The sequence below is a fragment of the Hordeum vulgare genome, chromosome 6H, assembly GCF_904849725.1.
Source record: "Hordeum vulgare subsp. vulgare chromosome 6H, MorexV3_pseudomolecules_assembly, whole genome shotgun sequence".
In the NCBI taxonomy this organism is placed as follows: Eukaryota; Viridiplantae; Streptophyta; class Magnoliopsida; order Poales; family Poaceae; genus Hordeum; species Hordeum vulgare.
The window spans coordinates 559,898,528-559,908,792 of NC_058523.1; the positions used below are offsets into that span (position 1 = coordinate 559,898,528).

At 46.8% G+C, this 10,265-nt stretch overlaps 3 protein-coding genes and 1 non-coding gene across 6 annotated transcripts; 1 reads left to right on the forward strand and 3 right to left on the reverse strand.

The window, feature by feature from the left end:
- Positions 1–1,679: 1,679 nt before the first annotated feature.
- On the reverse strand, positions 1,680–3,441 carry LOC123402227 (pentatricopeptide repeat-containing protein At1g61870, mitochondrial-like). The gene has a single exon (XM_045096121.1). It carries the CDS (start codon positions 3,391–3,393, stop codon positions 2,125–2,127), a length of 1,269 nt encoding a protein of 422 aa, XP_044952056.1. The 5' UTR covers positions 3,394–3,441; the 3' UTR covers positions 1,680–2,124.
- A 2,127-nt stretch (positions 3,442–5,568) lies between these two features.
- On the reverse strand, positions 5,569–7,786 carry LOC123404586. 3 transcript variants are annotated; one of them, XM_045098527.1, is made up of 4 exons: positions 7,558–7,786; positions 6,384–6,765; positions 6,140–6,292; positions 5,569–6,034 (listed from the first exon to the last, which is right to left on the reverse strand). In XM_045098527.1, the coding sequence occupies exons 2-4, from the start codon at positions 6,663–6,665 to the stop codon at positions 5,771–5,773; spliced, it is 699 nt and encodes a 232-aa protein (XP_044954462.1). In that variant the 5' UTR covers positions 6,666–6,765; positions 7,558–7,786; the 3' UTR covers positions 5,569–5,770. The 3 variants fall into 3 exon arrangements, with proteins under 3 accessions (XP_044954462.1, XP_044954461.1, XP_044954460.1); XM_045098526.1 differs by having other exon boundaries at positions 6,140–6,298; positions 6,384–6,734; positions 7,558–7,785; XM_045098525.1 differs by having other exon boundaries at positions 6,140–6,298; positions 7,558–7,785.
- Positions 6,931–7,002, forward strand: TRNAP-AGG. The gene has a single exon. It is a non-coding gene; the product is annotated as a tRNA-Pro (tRNA).
- Positions 7,787–9,055: 1,269 nt separating the features above from the next.
- Positions 9,056–9,868, reverse strand: LOC123404587. The gene has a single exon (XM_045098528.1). The coding sequence runs from the start codon at positions 9,785–9,787 to the stop codon at positions 9,200–9,202; it is 588 nt and encodes a 195-aa protein (XP_044954463.1). The 5' UTR covers positions 9,788–9,868; the 3' UTR covers positions 9,056–9,199.
- Positions 9,869–10,265: the final 397 nt, after the last annotated feature.

The window sequence follows — 10,265 nt, forward strand, 5'->3', positions numbered from 1 at the left end:
TGTATACATTATACAGATGGCCAATAAATGTGATCACCATGGTTTCACAAAGTAGAAATATATAAACCTGAGCTGCGACAAAGAACGTCCAATGTGATAAACTGGTAAGACAGTAGCTACATGCCCACCTAACAGGCAACAGTAGAGCCGAATAAAAGGACAGTTTTGGATTTCCTCTAAGGCAGCCTACTATTGAAATAACAGTAGAACCTAAATACATGCTCAACTATTGAAATCAAACAATCCATAAAAATCCCTTAAACTGAGCAATGCAAGGGGAACATACAGGACTTTTGCATAGCGCTTGGATTGTTCAGATCTACAAGTCCAAAAGAGGTGCTCACTGCCCCCAAAGTAATCCATTAGTCGAAATGCAAATACCTTACATGGGAAAAGAACCATCCTAGCAATGCGCTGAACCAAAATGTCATACATACTTGATAAGAACACTGGTGAGAGCTGAATCATAAATATTGGCAATAATAAATACTTGGTAGGAGGACTGCTCCAGCTCGTAAATTCAGTGCTGCCATCTAAACCAACAACGATAAATTATGAAAGAGCAGTATCGGGTTTTCGTCTCAGACGACAGCCTACATACTGAGTTATGAAATCAAACAATCCACTCAAGCCCTTAAATGAGCAGTGCAAAGGCTTCGTATAAAGGTACCCACTGTGTCTGTAGCGCTTGGATTGTTCAGACCTACAAGTTCAGAAGGTGGCCACTGCCCCCAAAGTTACGCAGAGCACAATATATGAAGCACCAAGAGATGGATTACGATAAATAAGTGGTACAGATTGCATCTATTAACTAATGTTTTAATGCCACCTACAGGCGATGGTAGACCTCCCTGTAGTTTCAAATGCAAATACCTTAATTTGCAGTTTTGCACCCAGTGCAACTTGGTCCTTGCCAGCCTGCCGTGGAAGTCTTCTTCATAGCGTGTCCCTGCTAAAGCATTGCCAAGGAATTGTTGAAATAGCACCTAAACAAAGCAATATTGCCCAGATCGGCAGATCCACAGGATGAACACGTCAAAAACAAGATCTATTTCGTGTACAGACGAAAGCAGGGCACACAACAGGTCCCGGCCATACCAGTAAAGAGACTGAGAACCAGTTCTGACCTATATAAATTTCCCAAAGGATTCAAGCAGAGAACTGAAACTGGTTATTCCCACTTGGCAGTATCTAATTAGCCACAGCAAAATATACTTAGCCAGGGTTACGAAAACAACAGATGATGCAATGATTCCTGCTCAGCACAGAATTCACATATAGAACATAATTCTGAATTCAAGCACATATATGCCTGCAGCAGACTATGTTCATATAGCCAGACAGCAACAAAGAACAAGGAAGAGTTGCATCACCCGATGTGATAAAATGGCAACTCAGATTTACATGCCCACCTATGGCTATGGGCGCATCCAATTAGTCACAATGCAAATACCTTATCATGTGAAAAAAGAACTATCCATGCACTGAGCCACTGAACCAAAATGTCATATATGTGAGAAAAATAATTGGTTGGAAGAAAGGCAAGAGTTGAATCATAAATATCTGCAATCTCCTTTGCAAAATACCGGGTAAAAGGACTGCTCACGTTCATAACTTAATACTAATGAAATATGAAAGAACAGGATTGAGTTTTCCTCTCACTAGGCCTACAAGCTGAATTATGAAATCAAACAATCGATTGATTCAATCCTTTAAATGAGCAGTACAAAGGCAACATACAGGACTTCTCTATAGTGCTTGGATCGTTCAAATCTACGGGTTCAAAAGGTGCCACAGTGCTCCAAAGTTACACAGAGAAACAATATCTAAAGCACCAAGAGATGAATTGTGAAAATAAAGAAGTGGTACAAACTGCATCTAGTAACTGAAGTTTAAAGCCCACCTACAGGCGAGGCGACAGCAGAGCTCCCAGTAGTTCGAAATGCAAATACCTTATATGAGAAAAGATCTATCTTGTGTCCTGAACCGAAGGAACTGCTAGAGTCAGGCGGCCACAAGCACATGAAGTAACACGGATGTCTAATACATTTCAAGTGAAAGAAGAAAACAATAACTTATCACCCGCTTACAGGCGACAACATACTGTCCCAAGCGGAAAGTGAGTTACGCTTTCATCTCGGCGAGCGCGAGCTGGAAGGCATCCGCCTCGACCTTCTCCCACTCCTCCTTGGCATCACCCTTGGCAGCCTTCTTCATCGCCATGCCGAGCTCCTTGGCATGCTTCACCTTCCTGCTCTTGACCAGCCCTTGGATCAGACCCTTGACAGCCTGGAACGGCGGCGCCCACTTGTTGGCCAGGCACTCCTTGCACACCTCCAGCGCAGGGACGAACGCGTTGTTTTCGACCAGCGCCTCGATCAGCATGATGTAGGTCTCGAAGTTGGGCGACACGCCTTTGCCATTGGGCCTGGGCACCTCCGGCATCCTCTTGAACAGCGCCACGGCAGCGCCCACCTCCCCCTCCTTGCAGAGCCCGCCGATGACGGTGTTGAAGCACTCCCGGTTAGGCGGGACGCCGTTGGCGCCCATGGCCTCCAGCAGTTCCTCTGCCTCGAAGCTCCTGCCCTTGGCGCACAGGCCGGACATCCGGAGCTTGTAGGTTGTGACGTTGGGCTTGAGCCGCCTCTTGCCGCCGGTGACCTCCTTGAGCAGCAGGTCGAACGCGGCGTAGTCTCCCGTCTTGAGGTACCCCTTGAGCATCTCGTTGCAGGAGACTATGTCCGGCTGCAGCCCGGCCTTGTCGGGCATTCCATCGAACACCTGGCGAGCGCCGGCGACGTCCCCCGTGGCAACCATGCACTTGAGGAGCACGTTGTGGGATACGACTCCCGGCGCGATGGAGAGCTCCGCTGAGAGGTCGCGGAAGGCCTGGATGGCGCGGGCGGGCTGGCCGGCGTCGTGGTAGGCGGCGAGGAGCGCGGAGAGGGCGCGGTCGGAGGGGGGCACGACGAGGCGGAAGGTGGAGAGGGAGTGGGTGGGCATGCCGGCGTCGGCGTAGAGCGCGATGAGGCGGATGAGGAAGCCCTCGGAGGGGTGCGGCGCCGGGAGGGCGGTGAGGGAGGCGGAGAGCACGGAGGAGACGAGGTCGGGGCGGGCGGCGGCGGTGAGGCGCGAGACGGCGAGGGAGAAGATGGAGCGGTCGCCGAGGAAGGGCGTGTGCGGGATCCCCTTCAAGAAGAGCGCGGCGAGCTCGTCGGGCGGCGTGGCGGCGCTGCGGATGGAGTTCTTGATGCGGACGAGCTCGGCGGGGCTGATGGTGGGGGCGGCGGGGGACTGGTTCTGCGTGGAGAGGAGTCGCACGAGGGCCTGCCGGCGGAGGAGGAGCGCCGGTGCCGGAGCGAGGGCCCGGCGGAGCGCGGCGGCGGCGGCCATCGGGGAAGGGTTTGGAGGGGGGAGGAGGGCACGCGAGATCGATCAGGGCAATGGGTTTTGCTTGGCGAGGCCACTGCTAGTATAAGAACAGGAGTGAGCAGAGGAATGATCTGGCCCGTTCACTTTGGGATCCAACGGCTGCCCCGATCTCAGCATTTCTCTTCCACTCGCAATGTCGATCTGCAAAGCTTGCAAAAAATAGGTGCAAGCTGAAAGAAGCCGAGGTTTCACGATTCGATTACATAGACCCTAAGCTAAGAAATCGGATGCTTAACCCCTAGAGTCTCGAAAATCGAACAAACACCATCAACAAACCCTTCTAAAATGGTTTATTGTAGACATGCGAACTGTGGCGTGTGAGGGCTTAGATTTGCTGCTCGGGGCGACCTCCCATAAGACCTAGCCGGTCTCCATGACCTCGCTGGAAATCAAATGCATAGGCGCTATCGACGAGTGTGTCAGTGTGAGCACAATGGTGTGCGGCGGGAGGGGTGTTCACGATGGCATGGGGTGGAGGCGGAGTCCATGGTGGGCCTCGCCAACTTGAGTAGGGGTGCAATTGTGCAAGTAGAGAACAAAGTGAGAGATGGTTCATGTCATCTGGTTCACGGGCCTATCCAACATCAACTTGTGCAATATTGTTCAGCAAAACAATTAATGACCTCTTTGATTCACAGGATTTCCAAAAATGCATGAATAAGAAAAACGTCTATAACTATACCGATATATGGTATAGGAATAACTTTGAATATTGGTTGTTGGATGAAGCAAATCAAAATGTGGAAAGTTGGCAAATCCGAGCATTGTTGGCCATTGGATATCTTATTCAGCTTTTGCCATGCATGCATATTATCTAGAATATTTCATTACTAAGCTTAAGCACAATGCACCTATACACAAACTTCAAAGCACTACGCTTCTCCTTTCTTCTAGAATCTGTCACATCTTAACACTGTCAACTTTTTTCTTCCAAATGAATTGCTAATGCCTTTTTACTTTATGAATATCAACACGTAATATGCACAAACCCTATAACTTTATTAAAGAAAACACACACAAAAACTCCATTGCTATGGTAGCATAGCAATGTAACATACATATGTAAGAGTTCACTTTCACTTTTGCTTTATTTACTTCTTGCACAAGGCTATGACAGTACGTTCATAAAATAATTTATTTATTTTTCAGTGCCATGAACTACGAGAATTAAATCTACATCTCATAAATGATGCATGTGTGACTGTAAATTTGTATATTTACTTGTGTTCTGTTGTATGTCAATATTCAATGGCACTTTGGTTATGTAAGTTCTCATATGCAATGCACATCTACCTTACTAGTAGGGATAAAGTGGAATGTTACCTTAAATACTACTCACTCCGTCCTAAATTACTTATCGCAAAAATGAATTTATCTAGAACTAAAAATATTTTCTCCGTTTCTTTTGACCAAATATATAAAAAATAATATCAATATCAACAATATTAAACTATATGCTATGAAAATTAATTTCATGGCACATCTAATAATAGTGGTTTTATATTGTGAATGTTGATATTTTTTCTATAAAATTAGTCAAACTTTACAAAGTTTGACTTAGACCAAATTTATATGCGGACTAACAAGAAACAAAGGGAGTACGTCTAAATGCATATATTTACGTGGCAAGTAATTCGGGACAAAGGGACTGCAATAAGGATGTTTGACCGATTAGATATAGGATTCTTTCAAACATGTGGGAGTCGATGGAAAATTTCTTATGAAATATAGTGCAAATGAATTCTAAGTAAGAAAAATACCTATGATTTGCAATCCTGCGGACCTGACAACCAATCCTAGGGGGAAAAAAACTTAATGATTGGAATTTTATATGTATCTAGTCCATGCTAAAATATGTAAAACATCGTACATTTATGAACGGAAGTAAGGGGTACTTGTGTATCATTCATCGTAGACATGCTTTACCATGTTATGTTTGTTCACTTATTTCATTTTCAGCTTGTATGTAGTCCATACGTATAGTACTAGTATAAAATATGTAAAAACATAGATTTGTGAACGGAGGGAGTAACATGTGTATACACTTGATTGGATGACGATGGAACAAAGATCCAAGCTAAAAAACGAGACATTTCTTACGTGGAAACATGTATGTGATCCAGTCGTACTCGTATATATAGAACCATCATCCATTCCGATTCCATATTCCATATCTGACATTAATTAGCATCATTCCGATTCCATATTCCATATCCTTCACTCGTTGGATGATTGAGTCCAAATGCTCCCCCCCCCCCCCCCCCCCCTAAGCACTTAAGCAGGAATTAAGAGGATGATGAAGTAGAGTGTGTGCGGGTTCGTTCGATCACTACGGTAGCTACTTGTAGATCCACTCGTCGGAGCGCTTGCCGCCGCCGGCGGAGTCGACGTCGATGAAGATGCTGACGGCCTTGCCGATGCGTGGGCGGTCCTTGGTGGTCTCGAGCGAGTTGCGGACGTGGGCGACGGCGCCCCATGAGCGGAGCGTGTTGGCCACGTCGTCCAGCCGGAGCAGGTACTCCTCCTCCGTCAGCGGGAAGGACCGCTGCTCCCGGTACTTCCACATCACGTTCATCGCCAGCAGGTTCCGCCCCATGAACTCCTGCATGCCATGGACAGGGAGGTCTGTTGTTCCTTCCAATGGATTCCTCATCTGAGTCTGAATCTGAATGGATGGATGGAAAGAAAGGAATGAAGGTGTGTGTACCTTCCGGATGAGCGTCACGTCGTAGCTCCGGCCGTAGCGCTTCCGGATGAGCGTGGCCAGGTCGAGCCCGCTGAAGCCGTCGTCGTCGGGGACGCCCACCAGCCGCTCCAGGTCCTCCCTGTTCCGCCTCGACGACGACGACGACGACGTGCCCTGCAACTGCAATCGATCAGTCAGGTCCCTGTTCTGTTCGTCAGCGATCACCATGTATGTGCACACGCACGCAACAACAAGATTAGTGCACCTCGTTGTCGTCGCCGTTTCTTCGCTTCTCTTCTTCTTCTTGGTCGTCGTCGTCGTCGTCTTTGCCGCTGCTGGATTCGCCGCCGTCGGCGACGGCTCTGACGGCTCTGACGGCGCCTCGGCGGAAGGAGCTGGAAGAAGGCCTCCGCGTGATGCTAGGATGAGGGTTGACTGCGAGCTGGCCTGAGCTGCTCCGCCGTGGACATGATAAAATGTCGTGTTGGTGGTGATGGATTACGCGCAGGTGGTTCTGGGGGTGGCCGCTGGAGAGCACATTCATCATGGGTTCTGTCCTGTCTATCGATCACCACCGCGCGCAAAATGGATGGACCGATCTCGAATTGTCTGTCGTCTAGGAGCAGGTGGAGGAAGAATTAACCTAACTGTCGGGACGAAGCACAACCACAATCAATGTGTATGCAAAGAACAGAGGACTAGGTCACCAATACTGAATTAATCTTATCTTGGCCATGTGGTTGAAAATCTCACATTCAGAACTGTAACGCCCAACAGTAAAGTGATGTGTTAAAAAAGTACATATCAGCAAAGGGCATTTGGTCTAGTGGTATGATTCTCGCTTAGGGTGCGAGAGGTCCCGAGTTCAATTCTCGGAATGCCCCCTTTTTATTTCCCTTTTAACACCGTATACATTTATTTTAATCTTTTTTACCTTAACACTGTATATTTTTTTACTTTTTACTCTTCTTCCCCACACCACATACCTGCCCCCAATTTTGTTAATCTTTTTTATACCTTAATGAATTATTTTACTCTTCTTCCCCACACCACATACTTTCACTACCTGAACTGAAGGATTTTTGTTTTGTTCCGCCAAACACCTGAACACCCCACACATATATGATGCTTTCGCAAAATACTTCCTCTATTCTATAATACAAAAGTGTTTTATTACACTATACTAATGTTAAAAACATTTTTATGTAATTATATCATGAGAAGGCGGAAGTAATACAGAACAAATATCCTATGAACGAACCAACGAACGAATGGATGGACAGACATCACCCACGCAACCACACTGAGCAAATGGAGGAAGGAATTAAACAAACCCGAGTCAGCATGCATGCAGATTGCAGATGGTCAATAATCTAAGAAAGGGAAAAGAAGGAATAATTGGCAAGGAACTAGCGGAGGTAATTAAGCTAGTTAGTTACCTCGGAAACTTGTTGAGATCAGATCCCGGTCCAACCGAGACGACGAGTAAGAAGGCTCCTTGATCGATTGCTTCTCTGACAGCGAGAGCTCGCTCGCTCGCTCGGAGGAGCAAGGTTCAGAAGAAGAAGAAGAGGTGGATGAAATCCCCAAGCTTTGCTTTTTGGTAGGCTTGCGTGACGCCACAGCCACAGCCACAGCCACACCAGCAGGCCAACAAACTCAAGAAAAGGATGCGTGGTAGCAGACGCAGCGGGGACGCTCACCACCACATTCTCTTTTTCTTTTTTTCTTTTCCTTCCTCCATCTCTCAGAAGAAAAAAAACAGTACAAGGTGAGGGATTTGCTCGATGAATTCGAACAATCGGTTGTAAGTACTTTCTCCGTTTCTACGTGTAAATCCTTTTAGAGGTTTTCATTACGGACCACGTACGGATGCATATATACATACTTTAATAAAGTCTATTTTGTTTTTACCGGCTTGGGTTGTTTCTAGCACTAGATTTTTCTCTCGGGAGTCTGTTTTGTTTTTCGAGACACCGTCGGCACGCACTCACCTCTCTAACTTTTCCCTTTTCTTTCCTTTGTACGTACGTACTGTGCATAGAGAATTGTATTAGTTTATTTTTTGACACTAACCGACATATTTCCTTGAAAAATTAGTCGGGTCAATGGCCATCCGATACGTCCACTCGCAACCATTGGATCTCAATGCACCCCTTGTCTTTCTCCTCTCGTCGCACCAACCTGCGCCTGCTTCATTCTCTCCTCTAGCCGTAGAAACACAAACAACGCTAGTTCCTGTCGCCGCATGGCTCACAGCTGCCACACCACTGGTCTCCTCTTGCAGCAGCCGCCGTCGGCAAAGCAACATCGTCGGAAGCCGTCATAGGTTTCCAAATGCTAGATTCACCATTACATGGTTTTCTCTTTGCAATCCTTGCTTAGCATGACAATTAGTCTATTGATTCACCCATTTACTTACTCGCTTGTTTATCAAATACTATTATTTTGTACCTAGAGTGAACAGATTTTTCTTCCTTTACATATTTCGTCGGACAATGAACGTGCCGTTATTACCTAGCGCATTTGGTTGAATCAATCATACGTGTACCCGCAACAATAACAAAGGAACCATATATTTAGCAACAAAAAAGTTTAAAAGAACCATCATATGTGTTGGTAAGAGGGGAATGAAATCGGCAGAGGAACCATGGTCCATGGATTGTCAGAGGTCGATGGCAATCACAGGGTACATGATAAGAATGGGTACTAAGTATAACATATACTATTTAACTTGTTTAATATTTGGTTGAATTAATCATACATGTATCGGCAACAATAACAAAAGAACCATATATTTAAGAACAAAAAAGTTTAAAAACAAGAGAACCATCATATATGTGTTGGTAAGAGGTGAATGAAATCGACAGAGGAACCATGTATCATCATAGAGGTCGATCGCATCAGCATCACGGGGTAAATGATAAGAATGGGTACCAAGCGTAAACATATACTCTATTTAATTTGTTCAATTATCAAAGTGAGCGAGAAAACAAAACCATGACGGCGCATACATAGTCAAGGAAACTAATAATCAAACAACTTTAACAAGAGCTAATAGTAGGCAATGGATGGTTTTCTTTATTTGGTGACTTTGTTGACGAGCACGTCCAGGACATCCATGGCCTTCTCGGCATCGTTCTTGGTGGAAACATCGTCGGGTGTCTTCTTGTCATTCGCTGGGCGACACCTGTCGCAATTCCACTTGGCATGCGCCCCCTTGTTCTCCTTGATGAAGCCATGGATTTCTGGGAGCTGGGCCGACCCGATGTCGTCCACGCCCTCTTTGGTCGTGCACAACTTGTCGAGTGCTTCGCCAGCGTTGGTCAGCTCCTTGTAGCAGGTTTCAAAGCAGACCTCGTCGGCCTTGGTCAGATCCGGGTAGCGTTCCCTCTGAACGCCCGGGCACGCATCCCCGGCTGCTTTAAGGAGGAGGGTGGCGGTGGTGAGCGCCGCCGTCCCCACCAGCTTCTCGTCGTCCATGCCCTTCCACTCGTCGTAGCGCATGATCATGGAGGCGCAAAGGTCAGGGTAGGGCGTATCGGCGCACAACTTGTTGACGTTGGCGTCGTCGCCATCTTTGGCCGCGGCGGGGAGGGAGACCTCAGTTATGAGGAGGAGGAGAAGAAGGACGGCGAAGGAGGAGATGATGGTGAAGAGCCTCGCCATGGTCAGCCGATGCACAAACTAATCAATGGTATGTATGTGGAATGGAGGTGTGTTATTGCAATCTCGATCAATTGTTGGCCTCTTGATTAGTTGTCCCATCCGGCTGCAGTGCTATATATAGATAGATAGATATACATGCGGACCGCAGGGTACGTGACACTGAACCAATGGATAGCCGGAGGTTGAGGAGTTGTGTCTTTGAGGATAGCCAGAGATCGTAAAATAGGGAATATGAGAGGCGGTGGCCATGGTTAATCCGTGGAGGTGAGGCCGCCGAGCCTCAGATGCATGCATGTTGCGGATGGTACGACGCGTGGTAGGCAGCAAACCAACGGATGGTCGAGCTCTTTCAAGAGGTAAGATTAACTTTTAATCTTAGCTAGCCTTCGAGTGATCAAGCGTATGCTTGACCATACGAGTCCTTTAGTAGCTACTTATAGTAGGTGATTGTTGTGTCTGTTGAAAAGGAGTTCATAAA

What these genes read in the sequence shown, in the direction of transcription:
- LOC123402227 (XM_045096121.1), bottom strand. Translation starts at nt 3,393, where the DNA reads ATGGCCGCCGCCGCCGCGCTCCGCCGGGCCCTCGCTCCGGCACCGGCG.
- LOC123404586 (XM_045098526.1), bottom strand. Translation starts at nt 6,665, where the DNA reads ATGATGAATGTGCTCTCCAGCGGCCACCCCCAGAACCACCTGCGCGTA. An exon ending in GAAACGGCGACGACAACGAG is followed by an intron (nt 6,299 to 6,383) that starts GTGCACTAATCT and finishes GATCGATTGCAG; the next exon opens with TTGCAGGGCACGTCGTCGTC. An exon ending in ACGTGACGCTCATCCGGAAG is followed by an intron (nt 6,035 to 6,139) that starts GTACACACACCT and finishes CATGGCATGCAG; the next exon opens with GAGTTCATGGGGCGGAACCT.
- LOC123404587 (XM_045098528.1), bottom strand. Translation starts at nt 9,787, where the DNA reads ATGGCGAGGCTCTTCACCATCATCTCCTCCTTCGCCGTCCTTCTTCTC.